The following is a 22599-nucleotide window of genomic DNA, read 5'->3' as shown; positions in this document are numbered from 1 at the left end:
TGTGAGATGGGCTATTACATCTCACTATGCCTTCGCACTCTCAATTTTCAGAGTGCTTTTACCCACACAAAAGTAAAACCATGACAACCATGTAGCCGTTTTTACACTCATCCTCACATGAGAGGAGAGGCCAGCATGGCAGTTGCTGAGTTCTATGAGATCTTAGAAATCACTCAGCCTTGACTTCACAGACACGGATGCTGGAACCGTGAGTGTTCAGACGTTTCCTTCGGAACTCTCATCTAGCTGGGAACATTCACAATTCCAAGAAAATCGCAAAATAGCCAAGGATATGTATCCTAAGCCTAAACCACATCAGGCCAATGTAGAAATAAGGAACAAAAGTTTACTTTTAAAATTGAAATTTTTTAAATTTATTTATTTATTAAAGATTTCTGTCTCTTCCCCGCCACCGCCTCCCATTTCCGTCCCCCTCCCCCAATCTAGTACCCCTCCCTTGTCAGCCCAAAGAGCAATCAGGGTTCCCTGTTAAAATTGAATTTTTTATTAAAACAACTTAATGAATAGGATTAACTTAAAATAGAGTGTAGTAGGAGCTGCGGGCCTGCATTCCGCCACCCAGCTCCCACCACCGGCTAGCTTTACCTGAAATAACAACACACAAACTGTATTCATTTAAACACTGCTTGGCCCATTATATCTAGCCTCTTCTTGGCTAACTCTCGCACCTGGACTAGCCCATTTCTAATAATGTGTGTAGCATCCCAAGGTGTGCTTACCAGGAAGATTCTAGCCTATGTCCATCCTAGGTCGGAGCTTCATCTCGTGTGCCTCAGAGAGCAGAGCTATCGCGTCTGCCCGGGAGAGGGGAGCATGGCGTCTCTGAGCTCACTTTCTCTTCCTCCCAGCATTCTGTTCTGTTTACTCCACCCACCTATGTTCTAACCTATCAGGGCAAGCAGTTTCTTTATTTAATTAACCAATGACCTTCCTCCATCAATAGAGAAAATCCTTGCCAGAGAAAACATGCAAACGTGAACCAACACATCTCAAGTTTTCACCACCAAGGCTACAGTCTTTCCGTCATGACAGCCTTTCAAAGAGAAAAGACTGTCTACAGAGAAAGGGAGGGAGGGACAGAGGGAGGGAGATGAGAGACAGAGGAGATAATATCCCAGAAAGGAAGCTGGACCATTGCCCATTTGCCCTCCGCCTTTGTCCATCTCTCAGGTTCAGATGAACACTTTGCTCCAAAACAATTTCAAATAGATGTGTCATAGAGCGAGGCAAAACTCTCCCTGTAGGCCTTGTGTACATCAGTCTATCCCTCCCTTTGCTCCCAGTACACATCACACAAGCAGCGCAATGGGAAGTAACCACTGTGTACACAGTCATGAGAAAGACTTGTACTGAGTCGCTGCTAGAGTGGACAGTCTGCCTTAAGTGACTTCCTTCTAATCGAGCTATGCAGAGGCTGGAGGGAAAAAAATAAGAAATGATTGACTAGCTCTAAGGTCTATTGTGACCTCTCAACCACCTATATTTCTTTCTCAAATTTTTAAGATGAAGGAAAAGGGATAAAAATTAAAGCAGAGGAAAGCAAGAGAACAAGAAACTAGAAAGTTAGAAAAATCACAACTGGAGAGAGGGGTGATCCTGTCCTTTCCATTCTTAAAGACTAGAAGATACATAATGGCGGGAGTGGGGACTCAGAAGAGGAAACTCCAAGTGCAGAGTCAAATTGAAAGAGCATTCTAGGAGAAACGAAAGGAAGAGTGAGTACTTAGAAGAAAGACGGGATGCCTCATGACCCAGGAAGAGATGATGGATGCAGTTAAGTGGGACCATTTAGTATTAAATCCTTTTCATCACTGATAACATTGTTTCTCAAAATACTGTTTTCTTAGTCAATGTAGCTACAGAATTATGAAGGAATGTAAAAATGGGAATATACAATCTGATAGCTGAGAGAACTAAGTCTGGCCGGAACTATTAATATATTAAACAAATGCTTGGAATATCTAAGGATGGAAAATGATAAAGCCCAGCAATACATACCATTCAGAAAAGTCAGATAAAATCATGCCTTATTCTGTGCTATTTCACAGGATTTTTTTTTTTTTGTGTGTGTGTGTGTGCCTTTCTGAAAAGTCTTAAAAGAAAATAACCAGACAAGCTAACTGAGAGAAGACAGACAAGGCAGCTGTGGAATTAACACATGATTTATGGAGACATGGAAAGGGAGACAGAGTCTTGCCTTCCCTGGATCCTCCACTCATTTAGCGAGGGATATAGCTAAGGTGACGTGAGGTAGCCACACTCATGAGCAGAGCGCTTGACCGCGGTCCTCAGTGCCTATCAGCTGTGCTGTGATTGGTAGTCCAGTCTACAAGGGGAGTCTGCCGAAAAGGAAGTCTGACTCTCGGTTTGTCACCCCTATTATACCCAGACGTTAATCACCACCTTGGACAGCCCCACACCTGCACTGTTAAGACCTTATCTGCAGCACCAGCGTCTCCCCATCCTCAACCCAAGTTTAACATCCAGACCATCCCTGGGGGTGAGAACGAAAACGGAAACAGTGCCAACTGTCACTGTGTGTCCCAGAAAGCCTGTCTCTTCTTAACAGCTAGATGAAGACAACAAACCGGCATCATAGCTTGGCACACCCACCAGATAGTTGAGAATAAAAGAATCTAAGAAGGGCCAGCAGCTGTTCTGTTCACGTTGGTGCACATAACAAAACGGCATGGTGAGCAGAAAAGGACTGTGATGAGATATATTTGGGTCACTATAACCGCTCCTATTTGGGTGTGCAACGTCCCATAGGTCTCCTCAGTCTGAATATATATCACACATGAGCTCATCGTGTTCCAGTGCATGTGCACATGTGTGTACAAATGCATGCACATGCATAAAGAAGTCAGAGGCCAATGCTGCGTATCTTCATGGTTTACTCTCTAACTTATTTTGGGGGGACTATGTCTTTCATTGAGCCTGTGGCTTTCCAGTTCAGCTAGCATCTCTTGCCATCAAGCCCTGTGATCATTATGTCTCTACCTCCCCAGTGCCAGGATTAAAGGTATACTATCCCATATCTGTAGTAGGAGCTGCGGGCCTCTTCTCACAGCCCGGCTCCTGGCCGCTTGGCTAGCTTATACCCCGAAATAACAACACACAAACTGTATTTTTTTTAAACACTGCTTGGCCCATTAACTCTAGCCCTTACAGGCTAATTCTCATATCCCGATCAACCCATCTCTAATAATCTGTGTAGCATCAGTCTTACCGGGAAAGATTCAGCATGTCTGACCTGGCAGCTTGCCTCATGGCGTCTGCCTGGGAGAGGGGAGCATGGCCTCTGAGCTCACTTCCTCTTCCTCCCAGCATTCTGTTCTGCCTACTCCACCCACCTAAGGGGTGGCCTATCAAAATGGGCCAAGGCAGTTTGTTTATTACCAATGACCTTCCTCCTTCACATATCCATTTTCTACATGGGTGCTGGGGATCCAAACTCCAGTCCTCCTGCTTGCATGGCAAGTTCTCTACCAGTTGAGCTGTCTCCCCAGCCCCTTGGATCTTTATCTGAATCTCGCTAAATCACTGAGATTCTTCTGTTATGGTTTGCATTTTAAATCTCTCTCGAAGACTCAAGTGCTAAAGCCTTTGCTGTCCATTCACCCTGACAAAAACACCCAAGACAAACCATTTAAAGGAAGGACTTGTCGTTTTAGCTACTCTTTCAGTTCAAGGCCAGCTTTGGGTCTGAGGCAAAGTAGACTAGGTGGTAGAAACACAAGGTGAAAGAGCTTTCTCTGATCGCTAGGCCCCACCTCCTCAGAGCCCACTCATGTATGGAACCGTCCGTCAATGAATTCATCCATGAACGAGGTGCTGACCCTCATGGTCCGATACCTCCCACAGGCCCATGTACTGAGAATCTGGTCCCCTGCTGAGGTGCTCCTTGGAAGGTGCATTTCATTCCCAGAATAACAGGCTTGGTTTTCAGGCAATGGCACATTGGGGGCACATTTAGGAAACAGCACCTTGCGGAGGAAGCTAGGTTACCAGGATCATACTCCCAGAAGCTTTTTGAAAACATCCCTTCCTCTCTCTGCTTCCCAGTTAGTTTTGCATAGCGTAAGTAATTTTTTTCCCCACCATGATATTCTGCTTAGCCAGAGGCCCAAAACAACAAACATGATCAGAGATTGAAATTTCTATTCCTATTAGACTGTTCATCCCAGGCCACATCAAAGTATACCGTTCGGGGAGGGCTCCTGACTCTAGGACCCAGGCAGTGGATAAAATAATGCTGCATCTCCAAGTACAGGTATTGTTGGTCTCTTTGTGCCACTTCCAATCCATCATTATGGGAATGTATTAGGTAGAAACAATTTGATATGCTTGACTTTGTTGACTCCCCCTGGGAGGCCTTATCCTTTCTGAGAAATGGATGTGGGGGGGAGGGGGAGGGGTGATGGAAGGAAGGTTGGGAGGGAGGGCAGGAGAAGGGGGAAGGAGGAAAAACTGTGGTTGGTGGCACACAAATTGAAAAAAAGAACTTTTAAATAAAAAAGAAAACCTAAAGAAAGGTATTAAAAAGACAAAAGGGAGGTGGGGGCCCACTGTGTTTAAGAGCCTGCCCCCACTAAGCATGCACAGAGACAGGAGGTAATCTACCAGTCAGAGGTTCCATCTGATGTCTCACATCTGAGTCAGTGTGGGTTTGAACAGCCACCCCAAAGGTCAGAAGTCAGGGGAAATTCCTCATCTTGAAACAGAGGCAGGGGATAAACAGAGCATTTGTTTTCCTTCCCCTAGAAAGGAAGAATGACCCCTGATCTCAGGCAACCAACGGCCACGCAGATGAGTCCTTCCCACAAATGAGCCCCACATTCGTGATTGGGAAGCAGGCAGGAAGCCCGAGGGGCGGGCGAGTTTTCCCACATAGCTGGCCAGTGGGTTGGACTTCTCAGCTACAACAGCAGACTTCATCTGGAGTTCCAGAGTAAGAGCTCAGAAAGAGTCGCATTCTTTCTGTGTGTGGTAAAGGAACCAGCAGGGCTTTCCAACTGGCCCGGTACTGGACTGCCTCTGAGGCTGTTCATGGCCTGAAACATACCTCCCCTAGCGATGCCATCTATCACAGGACATATTTAATGCCACTAATCCTCGCTCCTAGCACGAGCACAGCAAGACAATACTTAATCCTTGCTGTCGGGGAAATTAGAATCTAACAAGTTTAAAGTGTTCAAAATGTAACAGCATAGCCTTCCTAATTGAAAGCTTCTTCATTAGAACCTGCTAGACTGTTCCACAGCTCCAGGGCCTCCGGTGTCACAGGGAAAGGGGGGGCTACATTTCTTTTCAGAGCACACATTTCGTTCGTTTCCATGACAAAAACAGAAGTCTTTCTTTATCTCAGAACGACTTGGCAGGCCAGGAGACAAGGGCTGTTTTCCTAAGTGACTCTCCAGCACGTATTTCAGCAGGAATGTGTCACTGCCTCAGAAGCTTGGGACGATCCACAAAGGACTTTGCTCCAGAAGCTCACACAATGGTATCCTTTATGTAACTGCTCCAAGTCGTTATTTAAGAAGGCTCGGAAATGAAGAGCCCGACACTTCAGGAAATAAACAGACTTCCTCTTTACCTCGAAGTCAATGAGCTCTTGGGAGGATGACCTGGTGAGGACTTTTGTCAGCACACGGGGAAAAGTCTATTTGATTAATGCACATTTGATTAATGCACATGTGTGCACGTGGACACACGCACAGACACACACACACACAGACACACACACACACACTACATACGCATCTCCTCTTCCTCCTCACACTAGTATTTAAAAATGAATGACTCAGGCTTTGGAAAACATGATCACAATGGAATATTATGTCATCAGGTGATTATCACCCCCGATCCACAAAGCTGGGACAAACACTGTGGACGAAAAAGCTCAGGGGGTGTGACAGTAAGGATTTATTTTACAAGAAAGCACTGGGGGCAAGGGACAGGTAGAGGGCAATTTAAAGGTTCCCCTCCAAACAAGTGAATTTTATAAAGGCCCCCCCCCATCTAGGATGACAATCACTTTAATCAAAGGTGTTTGATTAGAGGTTTCTTTCCCTCTGGTAGGCAGAACTTGATTTCAAGCGCAGGCATGGCTTGTGTCAGCTAGCTGACCTAGAGCTAGGGTTCAGCCCCCTCTACTCTCTGAGGAAGCATCTCTGCAGGTACACATTGTCCACACTGCACAGCGAGACCTGGAGCCTGATCTTGGGGGTTCCCTTGAAGCAAAGGTCCCTTGGGAAAAAATGTAACACCAGAAAGAACTGAAAAGGCCTGCCATCAATAGATGATAGACAAACTGATATTTCCTCCATTCTCAAAGGCTTCATGGTTGGGTTTAGGACTCAGGAGAGAAACATGTGTTGCATGCATCCTTTAACAGGGAGAGATCTGGCCAGCAACCCTCTCAGAGCTGGACTCAAGGCACAGCCTGAAAGCTGAACACAGACAGAATGAGTGCACTGTGTGTGTGGGTGTTGTATTTTCCTTCTGTTTATGAGAAAACCTCTTTAAAATTCCTTCTGAAGTTTGTAGTTAAGACTCTGAGGCTCTTTGCAGGGAAGGGTTGGACCAGTCTCAGAACTGCAAAGGTAGCAAGTATCCTTTCCTGAAGTCATCAAGGCCAGCACGAAGGTAGACCGGATACACAGTGCTCTTAAAGCCATGAACTAAGACCAAAGAGCAGCTGCAACAGCCCGATGCTACCATGACTACCAGATGTGGCTCGGGGACCAGTCTGCACTATGAGAGTGAACTATGGATACCAAGCCACTATTTACGTAGACAGGTACTGTGATCTGATTTGGAAACAATGCCTGGGAAGGTCTGTCATAGAAAGGCTCATCCATCCAACCATAAGTTACGGAACATCCATCATGGAACATAATGTGAACAAGACAAGGTAAAGGAAAAAGTAAAGTAGAATGAAGTAAAATATCAGGATCCATAAGGGTTTTTTAGGGCCAGGGAGATGACTTGATGGATATAGTCTTACTCATGATATTCTGGGTTTAATGCTTAGATCCTACAAAGAGGTAGGAGAGAATGGATTCCTGAGAGTACTCTTCTGACCTTAAGAACACCATGTACACATACACACACAAGCACAAACACATGTATACACATGAAGTACATAAATAAACAAATAAAAATGGCAAATTTGTAAGAAAGAAAGAGTGAATAAGAAAAAATGGAATAAGCAGTGTGCTTGAATACCGGAGAGTCCTTTGTAGTATGGGTTAGAAAAAAAGACTTTAAGCTAAAGATCTAAAGATAAGGAAATAAACTAAATAGAAATCAGAGCTTGGGAGTGGCGGGGGCTCTCGATAGAAAGAAAAGCAGACCCAAAGGCCACGAGACGAGTCATTTGAGAAGCAGAGAAAAGGCATAGTTCTGAAGAAGAGTATATTGGACAGAAGGCTGGCGGGGGGCAGTGCCAAGCCAGAGAGAGAATAACCTGGAAACCAAACAAAAGATTCAGCTTTCTCTCTTCTTTGATGTACAGCGAGCAGCAGGCTTTAACAGATGAGTGTTGCTGCGTGCAGACATGAAGACCAGGCTGGCTGCCGTGAGCAATGGCTTCAAGGAAGCCATTCAAGAAGAAGTGGGGGGAACTACTGGGAAGGTCTAAGCAGTATCCAGATGGCAGAAGGAGATGAGGACTAGGCAAGGGTTTCTCAACCTCAAGATTACTGAGATCTTGGACCACCGGTTTCCTATTGTGAAAGCATCACACTTGGCCTCTTCTCACCAGATGGCAGAAACCATTCCCTCCTCCCCAGTCACAGCAATCAAAAAAGTTCTCCAGATATTCCCAAACATACCCTGGAGAGTCACACTGTCCCCGCTGAGAATAAACGGGCTGACGTGTTAGTCGCACTGGTGACAAGACTGCAGATTCTGAACATATTTTAAAGACAGAGCCGATGGGATTTGCTGGCAAGAACAGATGCAGAGTATGAGAGAAAGAGAGACGTTAGTGTAAGATATCCCAGGGGGCTTGATGCTGGGCCACTGAAGAGTGGAGGTGACAAGAACAGATATAGAGTATGAGAGAAAGAGAGACGTTAGTGATACGATATCCCAGGGGATTGATGCTGGGCCACTGAAGAGTGGAGGTGACAAGCATAGGAATGAGAAAACTGGAGGAGGGGAGATCAACTGGAGCTTAGAGTGTGTGGGGTTTGGGGTCCCTATGAGGTTTCCAGGCACCAAGGGAAATTAACTGTTGAAGTTCCAAGGAGGTAACAGGGTTGCATGCTGGACTTCAAAACTATGCATACATCCATATAGAAATAGGCGTAGAGATATATATTATATATATAATAAATATATATATAAATATGATGCATACGTAGATGACAGATGGAGGTCATCTGAGCATATAAGACTAGAGAATAGTAATCATAGAGGGTACTTCTTCTGCAAAGTGTACGGAAAGAAGCAAAGGACACAGACACAACCGGAGACAAATAATGATGAGCCAGCACTTTTAAACAAAGGGAAAATGTATTTCAATGAACAATAATTAACTGTGATTGGAGCAGAGAGATCTCCTGTTTGATGAGAACAAAGGAGCGCCCACTAGCAAGACAAAGCTCATCAGAAACTTTTCAGAAGCAGACTTAGTGTAGTGTGCCAATAATCTGGACAAAGACACCCAACTACTGTTCATAAGCCAATTAATGAACCAAAGTACCGAATATTTATGCATATAATGAATATTAATATTATATATAATTAATATGAATATTTATATATAATAAATATGAATATATATCTTTTGTAGTCTGTTGATCTTTCTCTTTAGTTTGAAACTTTTGGTTTTATAGTCTTGTGTAGCTCTTTTGTTGCCTGTGATTTTAGTGCTGTACATAAATAATCAAATAACATTACTATGCAGATCAGTGCCAGAAAGGAACTTCAGGCTTCAATACCACCACTTTAATTCTCTGAGGTAATGCACTGAGTGAGTTGTTTCTCCTCCCTCTCTCATATGTTTGATCCACGGAGGCTCGAGGACTTCTACTTCTGTCTGTCAGTGAAATCTTTCTAGATTTTCTAGTTGAACCAAAGGCTTTGAGATCTTTGGTCCTCTATTCTCTACCATGCTGGGAGGATGGCACCAAGTGGTGGCGAGCATGTGGAAAAAGTGGCCTGGTACCTGGTTATACTGCTGATGGGAGTGTAACTTAGAACAGTCACTTCAAGAATGGTATGGAGATTTTTCAAAAACTGAAGTATTTAATTACTCTGTGATTCACCAATCCTGTTCCTGAGTATGTAACCAAGGAATTGAAATCACGATTCAGTACATTCACTATAGAGAGACAACCCAAATGCCCAAACATGGGTAACACATCAGTCATCCTTTGGTATACAAGAACCCTCTCCGGGCACTCAGAGATCACAGAATATGATGCCCTGCTCTATTACATACAGTTACTATATAAACTAGATACATATATAAGACTAAAATGTCGAAAACTACACAAAGCTGCTAGAAAAAAACAATTGAATGAAAATACCATTCAATTCCAGAAAAAGTCAACACAGCCCGGATATAATTTCTCCCCAAGTTCATATATAGGTTCAGAATAATTCCTATCAAGATTTCATCAAGTTTTGGTTGACAGGATTATTTAAAAATGTCTACGGGAAGTCAGGAGAGCTAGAATCGCTAAAACAGTTCAGAGAAAGGAGACAAGAGCGGAGCGATCGGTCCACTGGCTTCAAAGCTAATTACAAGCTGGGTAATGAAAGGTGCAGGCTATTAGAGCTGAACCGAAACTCAGAACTAGACTCAAAAACTTGACCGGGGCATTTTTATAAAAGCACGAAAGCAATTTAAGAGAGGAAATACGGACTTTCAATAAATGGCTCTGGAGAACTTAAGCAAATGAAGAAGGGAAGAGTTTGGTGGTGGGGGGAAGGGAAAGCCTGGGGGAGAGGAAAGGGGGAAGAAAACGGAGGGGAGGTGGACAGGAAGGGAGGGAGAAGAAGGGGAAGGAATCTCTGCTTAAGTATCATATATCACACTAAAAGGAATTGGAGGGGATACTGAACTTAATGTAAACATCAAAGGGCACATGGGTGGGTTGGGAGGAGGAGGGCCAAGGGGACCGACTTAATAAGGCAGGAAAAATGGTTGCAGCTACAAGGGACTGAGGGAATTATTATGATGGACATGCTTGACTTGTTGACTGCACCAATGTCAAAATTCTGCTTGTTATCATACAGTGATTTTGCAAGACTGTGGCCATTAGAGGTAAATGGGCAAAGGGTACACGGCGTTTGTTTTTTTTTCCTGGATTCTTGCAACTACATATGAATCCATAACTAACTCAAAATTAAAATTTTGACTTAAAAAAAAACTAGGAAAATAATGGCTTCCAATTTTAGTACACATTTGAATCTAAACGAGGAAGCAACTCTCAGCGTTCCTAAAGAGAAAAGAAAGCAGAAGGCCAGAACTGAATAAAAGTCAGGGCTGGGTGGCCCTAAGAAGACCCACAATCATCTCTTCCCTCGGCAAGGGCTGGAATCCAGGCAAGAGTTGGCAAGCCAAGACCAGCATTCATTTTAAAAAGACTGTGTAAGAAAGGATGGGACCAGGGAAAAAAGTGTTTACTGACCAGGATACTCAGTGAAGAAGGTGACTAAACAAAGGTATTGGTGGAAGTAGAGTACCCATGAAATCACAAGCCTGGCTCTGTGTGGGGTGGGAGTACGGAGTCTAACTTTTGTACTACCCCTCCAGTGCATAAATATGAACTGAAATACAACAGACTCACTTGGAACCAATCCCTTAAGGCCCCTACCAGCAGCAAACCCCAGACCATACCCACTGGCATTCTAACTCTTTCTGAGGCTGCAACCAGAATATAACTCATTGAAGGCTTTGCTGTCTCCATCAGACAGCTTAGACGAGAACAAATCCACGAGGCTTTCAAACGAAACAAACTCCACCATTTCAAATGTATGAACATCTTGTGGAGATGGGATGATGAGCATGCTAGACAGGTACTATGCAGCGGAGGATGGGGTTACCCAGTCTGGAGGGAGCTTCCATGGCGATGGGGACCTGAGCTATGAAAGAGGGTATTAATTGAAGAAAGCTGTTCCACAGCTTTGTAGGAGCCGTTTCCCATGGATCTTCACTTTGAAACTATTTAGCCCTGCTCCAGAGCAGATTAGGAAACCTCATTGACAACTTTAAGAAGAAGAAGAAAAGACCAGAAGAGACCACACCTGAGCAAAGAATACATGATCACCGAGCCCCGGAAGTGAGAAGTAGATGTTCCGGTTTCCGCATTCAGTTTCTGTTACTATGATAAAATAATGACCCAAATCAACTTGGAGAAGAAATGGTTTCCCACCTCACAGGCTGTCATCAGGGGAAGCCAGGACAGGAGTCAGGATCCTAGAGGCATGCTTCAGTAACACAGAGACCATGGTAAAACAATACTTATGGATTGCTCTGACTTCCTATCCAGAGGTGACATCACCAGCAGTGAACCGGGCCCATCCCCCCTCCCCCCCAGTAATCAACAATCAAGAAAATGCCCTCACAGAAATCCCCATAGGCCAGTCTGATGGGAGCAATTCTGTCATTGAGGTTCTGCCTTCCCTTGGACCCTTAGTTTGTGTCAAGTTGAAGAAAACTAACTAGCACACCATGAACGTGTGTGTGCCATTCCTCCAAAAGGCTTCCCAAATGCTCTCGGGGTGAGGTCATGCCTGGGTGAAAGAGAGCATGAACGTTCCAAAGGTCAGATTCCAGGCATGTGGTCAAGCAAAGTCAGATGCAAGTCCATCCACCAACTTCTGACCAGGACCACTCTAAGTGGGCATTGACCATTTTGGTACACTAGCTAACAAACTTAACAGCAGGCAGCTATGAGCTTACCAAACGGAAAAACTTATTTGGCTTCTGGTACCATTTTAGGTCACCTGGAATTTCTAAATCATATGTGAGAATACACACACGCACACGCAATGCCATTGAAGTATTTCTAACAAAATGATCCAGATGATTTGGCTCTAAGAGTTAAAATTTTTGTTATCTTGACTACCCCTGTGGCTTCCTGTATTTAGTATGACGCTGAAATCTGATTCTGAAAATGCCTGCGTGGTAGTATTTATTCGCTGCTCCTTGAACACGTGGAAGCTGAAGAGATCCTAGCGTTCTATCCCTAAGGCAAAAGTAAGGCTCCTGAGCAATTTCCCTTGAAAAGAGAACTTCCTGCCCCGGGGCTGCCTGTTAGGATCCCCAGGAAGAACAGCTGCTGTATTGCTGGCCAGCCGCTAATTAGACCCCTCTTCCTGGTAACATTGATTAGCTACATTCACCTGGGAAGCCTAAGGAAAGACAGGTGCCTGGCTCCACTATCAGACCAATTAAATCTCAGCACCTCAGACATAAGATACCAGGCAACAGACACACACTTCATTAATATTTGGTTAGCACACAAAGAAATGGGGTGTGTTGTGGACATTTTCATTCAGATCATAAGACCTCTCAGGCGATCCTAATGCGGATCCAGGGCTCAGAACAAATGTTCCAGGCCAGGCTTCTCGGACGTCCATGAACGTGAGTCCCAGAGACCAGGTTTGTGATACATTTCAAGCAAGCAAATCTGTGGTGTATTGGTTAGTTGGCATGTTGCTTGACCAAACCATGCAGATAGAGCATTCTAAGCCATGTAGATTGGGAATTCTCAGGGAAGGACAGTGAGGGAAGACAGTACAAATGCTTTCTGCAAGAATGGTGATGTCCGAGTGACTTTGTTTGGCAAGCCTCAGAGCAACCGTAACCCTCAGGATTCTGAAACATCTTCCTTTATGAAGAAGCTTCAGGATATAGCAGGTCACCACAGTGTGCCATTCTCTGCTCTGAACCTGGTTTATCATCGTCTCCAAAAGAAGAGGAGGGGGGAAAGAGGGGGTAGAGACAGCCCAGGTTCTGATGACCAGCCCAGGTAGTCAGCCAGGCTTATACTGTGAGGGCAGGTGGCCCCTCCTTTCAACTTGAGGGGAAGCTCAGCAAACCTCAGCCTAGCTCCTAAGCCCTTTCCCTTGCAGTAGCTGAGGAGCTGTCACCGTGGAGGCTACTAGAAGTAAAGGGTGGAGGAGTCAATCTTTTACATTCGCGCTTTTGTCTACCACTGTTAGAGACTGAACTAGAGTCTTCAAAGACGCTAGTCAAGTATTGCACCATGTAACCCACAGCTTCACCAATGCATAAACATGGGTGAAAACTGAAAAGCAAATGTTGTTACACTTTGAGAGGCGGTGTATAGTAGTGGAAATGTACACTGACATTAACCAGTACAAGAAAACTAGTCACGTCTAAGCTTCCTCACGTGTTTGCTGAAAAAGAAAAAAAGAAAGAAAGAAAGAAAGAAAGAAAGAAAAGAAAAGAAAAGAAAAGAAAAGAAAAGAAAGGTGGGAGGGAGAGAGACTTCACACAAGCCACATCAAGGGCCATGCATTTTAGAAATGTTAAAAGAAGAAAGGAGGGAGATGACATTCATTAAATATGGTTATGTACTAAACACCCCCTGAGGCTTAGCTGTGGATTAATGCCCTTAATCCCTAGCACACATCACAGCAACAGTCAGGGGACTTCTTCCATGGAAGCCTGAGAGCATTTTCAGCTTCCAGAGCCATAAGCAGACTCCATCCGAGCTGCTCAGTTCTGCTGTGCCGCCTGAAAGGGGCCACGGGTTCCATGTAAATCTCTGTATACAAATGTGTTTCAGTAAAACTTTATTCAAACAACAGATGGCCACATTGTTTACAACCCTTCTCTGAGCCTGTTTTCTCATTGCCTCTGTTTTACAGAAGGAAAAAGAAAAGGAAACAAAAGAAACACAAGACCAACAAAATCTCCTGACAGTTCAGGGTCCTCCAGGAAGTCTGAGGACCAAGTGCAAATCTTCAACTGTTACAACCTAACAGCCACAGTCAGTATTGGCAACATTCTTCCTCAGTCCAAATCAGAGTTCCCTAATTCAAGGCAAGACAGAGAGTCAATCAGCAGGTGGCCCTTAGGGCTGCCCCAGGGAGGAAAGAGCACTCAAACTCCCCTGCTGTTTTTCCAGCTTTGTTCCAAACTGTTCTCTCTCGTAGCGGACAATGAGGACTACTGGGAACTCAAGAACAATGGCAATGGGTTTTTGATCCTACTGCACGTGCTGGCTTTGGGGGGGCCTGGGCAGTTTGGATGCTCAACTTACTAAACCTGGATGGAGGTGGGCGGTCCTTGGACTTCCCACAGGTCAGGGAACCCTGATGGCTCTTCAAGCTGAGGAGGGAGAGGGACTTGGTCGGGGGAGGGGGAGGGAAATGGGAGGCGGTGGCGCGGAGGAGGCAGAAATCCTCAATAAATAAATAAATTTAAAAAAAAAACAAAAAAAAACAAACTGTTCTCTCTCTGCCTTCTTAGAATCACTATCCCTCCTACCTTTATTCTTTGCTCCACAAAACTGATTATATTTAATCACTATCTACATTCTTTCAATTCCTTTGGAAGCCAGGATTGCCCCGACCACAGGGCGCAATTGTCATAGAACCAGTCCCCTGTGAACCTGTTAATATAGGGTTTACAGGCTAAGATATAGAGCAGAAAGGGGACATAATGGGGGTGGGGGGATGGGGGGTGGGGTGGTTACTCACCAGTCCTTGGCAGGCACTGAGGGCTGCTGTCCCGATTGTGGTGCCCTGCTGCAGAACTGTGCCCCTGAGATGGCAGGGTGAGCCTGAGGAAGTCACCATCGTAACCTGGGAAAGGTTCCCATACCGCCTCTCCACAACGTAGCCATTGGACATAAACTCCCTGTTGACTGTCAAATTGAAAAACAGGTCCTTTTCTTCATGTGAAATTCTATAGTACACCTGGTCCTCAGAGTCACCCGCAGCTCTCTTTCTCCTGCCGCTGGTAACAGGATGCTGCACTCCATAAGACAGAAAATGCCCGCTGGCATCTACTTGGACTGGTCCCACCACATGGTATTCTGGCAGGGCCTTGATAAAATGTTCTGTAGGAAACGAAAACAGAGTAAAATTCAGAGATCCAAACTGAGTACAACAAACAAGACAAACCCACTTCCATTTGGGACTGAGGTTGCTGCCGCTTGCTGATTGCAAAACTACCACTGACTTAAAGCTCAGAGAATGTTTCCCCCACATTAACACTGTCCCCGTGAAGCCCTCTGAGCAATGAACATGTGCACAGCATCTGTCTTCAATGGTGTGCAGCAGTCAGTCCGAGCTGACCTACAGTAGACCTTTGGGTACCAGCTATTCTATCACAGTCCACTGAAGATGAGATTTAATTCATGAGGAATACTACAAGGAAAGAAGCAGGATCAGTATGCCAAAGAGGACATTGCCAGGTTAGGATCCACTAATATGAACTACAGATCTCCAGTTCATGGCATGGTGCTTCAGTCCTCAAGAATGTCTTCCTATATCAGACTGTAGGGGAAAAAAGTCTAACCACACGGCGAACTCATCATACATGGTCCGTGTTTACCTCAACAAAACCTCACACCTATGACAGCATCAGAGTGACCCACAATGTAGCAGGGTACTTAAGTGGGCTTGGGATTTAAATACACTCAATAAAAATGAGGACACATTTTTGAATCTAAGGCATTGGCTCAAACGATGAAAATTGCCGCTCTGGAAATGCATTTTGCTGAGTCATTGGAGGTTTGGTTTACTTACTCTAAAACCCAGAAGGACAATTCGTTACTAATTAGATCCATTGTTAGTTAAGAACATAAAGTACTAAGATGTACAGGGATTCTAATGGGGACAGGTGGTCCTGCAATGCACCAGAATACTCATTTTGACTCACCCAAATTTGACCTTCTGCAAAAGATGGAGGGGAAGAAAGAGAGAAGATGGAGAGGGCAAGGAAATAGGAACCAGGGAATCATTGAAAGAAGGGGAGGGGAGGGAAAGGGGAAAGAAGGGGAGGGAAGGGAAAGGAGAAGGGGGGGAAGTATCTACCAGATACTTTCTGGTATGTACTACATTGCTCACAGAATTCTCACAATTATAGTCTCTGCATTCTGTCAGAATCTCATCTATGCTTTAAGACAAAAGGCTGAAATTCATAGTGGCACTGCAGAGGCTAAAATAGAAGATCAAGAATTTGAGTCCAATCTGAATTAAACAGTGAGACCTCCCCCTCCCCCTCAAAAGACAGAAGCAAACCAGAGTTCCATTCTCCTAACATCCCCAGACAACTGAAGTTCTAGCTTTTTCTACTGAGGGCTCATGTTTGTACTTCCCAGGATGGCTTTACTTCACACTGCCTTTGATGTTCAATATTACATATTCCTGATACTCTCAGAGGCAGAATCTCAGTATCATCATCATCATCACAGGCTGTATGTCATCACCGCAGGCTGAATGCCATCATGGGCTGTATGTTCTCATAGGTTGTGTGTCATTACAGGTTGTATGTCATCATGATTATATGTCATCATAGGTTTTATGTTGTCACAGGATGTATGTCATCATTGGCTGTATATCATCATGGGTTGTGTGTTATCACAGGTTGTATGTCATTACAGGCTGTATATAATCATTGGCTGTATGCCATCATGGGCTGTATGTCATCCTGGGTTGTATGTTCTCATAGGTTATGTGTCATTACAGGCTGTATGTCATCATGACTGTATGTCATCGTAGGATTTATGTCATCACAAGATGTATGTCATCATGGGCTGTAAGTTGTCACGGGTTGTATGTAGTCACAGGCTGTATGTCATATATATATATATATTTTTACTGATTTATGACATATATATATATGTCATAAATCAGTAAAAATTTATGATGATGGTCTTTGAAGGAATTGGACTTAAGGGAAGACAAGAAGGTGCTTTTCCTCATAAGCAACTTCCTTCAATCCTAATTTTTTTGACCCATTCTTTTCAGGCTTCAGTGAAATATGGGGCAGAGGACAGTGTCCACTTTCAGGCACTAACAAAGAATCTTATTAAACATAAAATATCCATGCCTGTTATAACTGCAACATTTAGGCACAAACCACATAGGGATAAATCTTATAAAGAGTGTTTAATGAGAAGAATTTAATAATAATCTAATAAGCAATGTTTAATGAAAAATAAGAAGAAAAATCCAAACAGGGATACTGGTATTACTGGAATACACACACACCTACACACACACACACACACATACACACACACACAATTAAGTTTTCCAAAGCACATGCAAACAAAAAACTACATGTGGAACTCATTTGAAAGGGTTTCCATGGGGAATTATGACAAAAAAAAAGCATCAATAACTAAAAAACAAAAGTTATCAATGAACTGAAGGCAATGGTGTTCTGTGAACTGAGGAGTATAACCAACTAGCCCCTCACACATTTACTTCCCATTCACTCCTCCAGAAATGTCTGGACCAACTCCAGGATGGGCACTTCCTGCCCCTCCACAATCAGACCCCAGTTAAGAGCAGAGCAGTCAGCTACAGTGGTGGAGACATAGTTTCCTTCTGCAGCCTTCTGGTCCTGCCCTTAATTACTGTTACTTCAACAGAGGCTGGAGCAGCGGAGGAACAACACAGGCAAAAAAAGGTCTTATTCTGCCGGGTGAGTGCTCAGATATGGTTACTCTAAAGACTCGGACTACTTTTCTCAAAAGAAGTTCTCTTGGGGAGGGACACTATGGAGATAGCTCAGTAAAGTGTGTGAAGATCCGAGTTCAGACTCCAGCATCTGAGTAAAACCGCAGGGGTGGGGATGTCCACTACCAATCCTAGCACTGGGGAGGAGGAGACCTGAAGATCCTGTGGGTTTCTCTGTAAACCTTAAGTGACATTGCTAGAGTTAGATAAACTCTTTTCCGCATATATTAGCTGCCTCAGGTGTTTTGAGAAATAAACAGAAAATAAACGAATGCATTTTTCTTGGCTTCTATTCTGATCTCAGACAGAAAGAGAGGTTTCAGTCACACCTGTGAAAACTGAACTCAGAGCTCACTTCTGTGTTCTGTTTTGACTGCCTCTGGAGGTTCCACTACAGACAACCAAATGTCCACTTGGCATCCTTAAGCCTGGGAGAAGGACAAGGGGCTGAGACAGGAAAACTATACAAAAGGCTACATTGGCATTTGTAGAAACAAATGAGAAGCCTGGATGGAAACTATATTTGAAAACCTAAACCACAGGTTTTAATTACTTGAAACCTGTAGAAAAGAAACTTCATGAGAAGCTCTAGGAGCAACTGTGGGTACACAGCATTTTGAAAAGACAAAACACCAGACCATCATTGGCCTTCATCTTAAGAAGAAGAGCGGAGGATGAGAGACTGATGATCTGTTCCCATGCTCCAGTAAGATCTATATGTTATGGTTGCAAAACTAACCCATGAGTCAGGTCATTGACTCTGCTCAGCAGCCATGCTCACCTTTTCTGTATAACTCTAATTTTGGTGTGACTTCTGCCAAAGAGGGAGCATCTATATTTGTTATTAATTATTTCTCGTAGTAGTAATTGAATTTCGTAGGCTCTTTATTTAAGAGTTGTTACTAACATAGAGGTTTATTTCCATAATAATCTTCCACAGGTTGTTCTCACTGTGCAGCCATTTTTTATAGAAGTCAATAAAATTGATTGGCTTTTTTTTCTAAAAAAAAAAAAAGTTTGGCTTTGCTTCCTAACCATTTAATAATTATCTACTGACCAGATAATTCATTATAAATACCACAAAATGACATAATTGTGAAATCTCTTCTTACAATAAAAAAAATGCTAGAATAATTTTCTTCTAATAGATTTGTTTCCAAGGAGAAATGAAAGATTAGACTTCCCCCATGATCTTCTATGAGCCTGTGTAGCCAGAGCCCATCTCTGAAATGAGATAAAGTGCTTGTCCTATAGCTATCACAGAGTCACCAAGTGCAAAATGGAACGCAGAAGTTACCAGTGCCTTGTAGACAGCATAGGTGGCTTTGGAACTACAGTGGCCTAAGTTCTGGTCTTCTCACTCTATAATGTCCCAAGAGCAGCAATTGACTTTGCATTTTGCTCTTTTCTTGGATTAGAGGTGTTGGGTGTGTTACTCTTGCAATGCCGGGAAGCAGGAGTTAGATGAGGAAGGCATTCGGCCACACAGTCACAAAAGTGGCCACCGTGCTCTGCAGAACAGTGCACTAAGATGTGGTGTGGTATAAGATGAGTGTGTTAGGGGGTATCTCCGACAACAGAGTTTGTAACTGCTGATGGGCTTTTAACAAGTAATCACTTGTCAGGAAGCGTCTGCACAGAGAAAACTAAATCCAGAGACCAATGCTGGATATAGAGGAGAAGAAGCATGTTGTATGCAAAGCCAGGAATCTTATTCTTTGGCTATTTGGTTGTAAATCAAGAAAGTCTAGAGAGGCGTAACACATCCTTTCACCAACTTCCTGATGTAGGAAGGGGGTTCTACAGAATTAGCCTCATCTGTCCTGGGAAGGATTAGATTCATCACCATACTTTTTCTGTGGACCAAAACCTTCATATATTTACGTCTTTGTGGTGCTGGAGATGGGACTTAGGGTCTGGCGCTAAGCAAGTGCCCTGGGACCCAACTATAGCCCAGCCCAGAACTGAAACTGGGACTCTATGCAAACCTGAGAACTAGATAGAACGAGCAAGGTTAACTAGTGCGTAGACCCCTTTCCAGCTGCTCTGTGACTCTCTTCAATGCCCTTGCTAAAGAGTATTTCATAAGTGTTCAATACCTACATGCAAACACAATCAATTTGTAAAAGTAAGAATGGGTGGGATGATGTCTGGGTTTGCAGCTTTGAATATTTGGAATTTAGGTGCAACTCAAAAATCCTGACAGAGTAGAAATAGAAGGTCATCTGGGGTCAAATCCAGGTCAAGTCCCAGGAAGCTTTAGAATGTCTTGTCCTTACTCCTCTCTTGCTCTCACCCCTCCTCTCTCTCCTCTCTTCTCCTTTCTCTCCTCTTCCCTCCTCCCCTCCCCTCCTCTTCCCTCCCCTCCCTTTCTCTCTTCTCCCCTTTCTCCACTCTTTTCTTCTCTCCATCTCTCTCTCCTCTCCCCTCCTCTTTCCCTCTGCTCTCACCTCCTCTCCTCTCCCCTCTTTCTCCCCTCCTCTATTGCTCTCCTCCCTTCCCCTCCCCTCCTTTTCTCTTCTTTCTTGCTCTCCTCTCTCCTCCCCTTCCCCTCTTTCCTCTCCCCTCCTTTTCTCTTCTCTCTTGCTCTCCCCCCCCCCTCAGTTCTAATAAAAACCCACTAGGAAATTTCTTCTTAGCACAAAGAATTAATTACTTATCAATGCATTAATGAAGACTGATGAAAAGATCAACGCTCTTAAAAACTGAAAGCATTCTTAAAATCTAAATATATTTGCATCATTAATACACATAGTGAACTTTAGAGCTACTTCTGAATATCAAATATTCTCAGCATACCCCAAAGGTCACCAGAGAAAAGAGTCATATCCCACTTTCCAGAGAACAAGACAGGCCCAGCAGTGTCTGCTCTACACCAAGATGAATTTTCCCTTACAAACATGCAAAGCAAGCAGAGTTGGACGCTAACCCAGGAGAATGTCTTTGAAGGAAATCATCTCCGCATGCCCTGGGAAGTGCTGGCGGCCTATGTTTGGGCTCCCCCAGAACAGGGACCTTTCACAAAGGCCCTGGTTTTCAAAGAACAACAAAAGCTGCTGTTTTAAACTTGAGGGCTTGAGATGGTATCTGGACGGTTTACACAAGCAAGTGTGGGCTGATTGACATCTAACCCCAGTGTTTGCCCACTCAGGCTTCCAAGTAAAGCAAAGGGAGGGAGTGATTTGCATCTGGCCGCTCTCTAAGCCGCCACAGAGGAATTCTCCAGCAGCATTTGACTTTGCAGCGTGGGCAGAAAACACTGGCTAGCAATACCTTAAACACGGGCAAGTGCGTGCGTGTGTGCGTGCATGCGTGCATGTGTGCGTGCGTGTGCCTGTTATCCCTGCTATTGCCGTCATCATGGAGACCTGCTTCAAAACCGTGTTCCACTGTTACGAAGTTCATAAAGTCTTCAAGTTCCGGTTTCCCCATTTGCAAACCAGGCATGGTAGCACCCGAACTCCAGAAGATCATCGTGAGCAATAGGAGAGGCTTACAGGCAATCTCTGTGCTCGGACACTGCCCGCCCCCCCCCCCAATTCCCTGCCACCGTAGAAGCCCTCTCTCGATAGCAAACTCTTCTAAGCTCAATAAAAAACAGAAGCAACAGCACCACTTTTCCCCGGGCATTAGGCTTAAAATAACAACAACAACAACAGTAATAATAATAACAATAATCTGCAAATTATCTTCAGAGTGATCACAAAATTTAGAAAGAGAAAAGCTTTCAAAGCAGGGTAGAGAACCGCGAAGCCCCAGGACATAATTTTTTCCCCAATAGAGGTGTCATTTGAAAAAACAAAACCCTAAATCTTTCCAGGAAACCCAAACACAGCCAAGTGTGCTCGCTCAGCAGGGGACCGGAATAAAATTTCTACCTTCCAGATCCGGAGTTTTAAAATGAGGAAACACTGCCATGGCTACCTGTGACCAGCTGGATCTTTTTAATAAAAATAAATTTCCATGTCAGAATCTGCAGGGGGGGGGGCTGAAAATGGGAGATAGGGGATAGGTCGGGCGTGGGGGAGGAGAGACTGGTCGGGGAGATCGCTTGCTCTCGGGTCTTTCATAGCAAGGGTGTCTGTCACCCCTCAGTGGGTAGGGAAATATCCAAATATCCATAAGTCCCAGGTCAGGAGAAAGCCGGAGAGTGAACCTACAGCCCAGTTTTCCTTAGATGGGACAGAAGACAGAGTTCTGCTCTGCCTGGCGGGGGAAGGGGTAGAGGACGGACCAAGTTCCACTGTCCTACCAGCACCGCTTGAAAAACAAATAAAGAAAAGCCACTAACCTTGCCTCCGGTCTGGGAAGCGAACCGGGCCTGGCAGAGCTTGTCTCCCATGGCCAAAAGCCCCAAAGTTAAGAAGCTGAGCCACCATCGAGAGCTTTGCCAGCCAGCTCCTCTGAGCACATGGCATGGTTCAGTTGTTGGGGAGAAGAAAAGTCAAAAAAGTTTTAGCTCTCAGCTGCAGATAGCAAGTCCTCGCCTGTGGCCGCGCAGGAGGACGCAGCGGGGCATGGTCCAGGCGTGGGAAGGGAGCGGCCAGCAGGCTGCCCGCGAGCTCTAGGGGCTTTTTTTGAAGCAGAAGAGGGTCAGAGAGCTTTTATTCTCTGCCTTTCCTGAAGGGCAGTGAATGAGCTGGGAGCTTCTGCTCTCCGCAGGCCAGAGCGTGGACTGGGTCAGAGCCAAGGGGCGCAGCCCACCGCAGGTCCCCACCCCTCTGCTTTCCCCACCCGCCCGGCCTTCAGCCAGCTCGCACATCTTCCTTAGAGACGCCCTCCTCCCCCAAGCTCCTCCCTCCAGGCTCCCGCGGGCCAAATAGGGGAGACCCCAGACAGCTGGCCAGGAAGGCCCTAGAATAAGAGCCAGCCAGAGGCTCCTAGGAAACA

General features: G+C 44.7%; 1 protein-coding gene across 1 annotated transcript in view; it reads right to left on the bottom strand.

Annotated features, from left to right (window-relative positions):
• Window positions 1–22368, bottom strand: part of Adamts12 (ADAM metallopeptidase with thrombospondin type 1 motif 12) — a 238375-nt gene extending 216007 nt beyond the window's left edge. The window contains exons 1-2 of the mRNA XM_005356634.3: window positions 22001–22368; window positions 14716–15077 (exon numbers count right to left, since the gene is read on the bottom strand). Of these exons, the coding sequence (XP_005356691.1) occupies window positions 14716–15077; window positions 22001–22127 (489 nt within the window). The 5' untranslated portion in view covers window positions 22128–22368. The remainder of the gene's footprint in view (window positions 1–14715; window positions 15078–22000) is intronic.
• Window positions 22369–22599: the final 231 nt, after the last annotated feature.

Source organism: Microtus ochrogaster, chromosome 19 (assembly GCF_000317375.1).
Source record: "Microtus ochrogaster isolate Prairie Vole_2 chromosome 19, MicOch1.0, whole genome shotgun sequence".
Classification (NCBI taxonomy): domain Eukaryota; kingdom Metazoa; phylum Chordata; class Mammalia; order Rodentia; family Cricetidae; genus Microtus; species Microtus ochrogaster.
The sequence above is the reverse complement of the archived record's forward strand: the minus strand, read 5'-3'. Positions and strand labels throughout refer to the sequence as shown.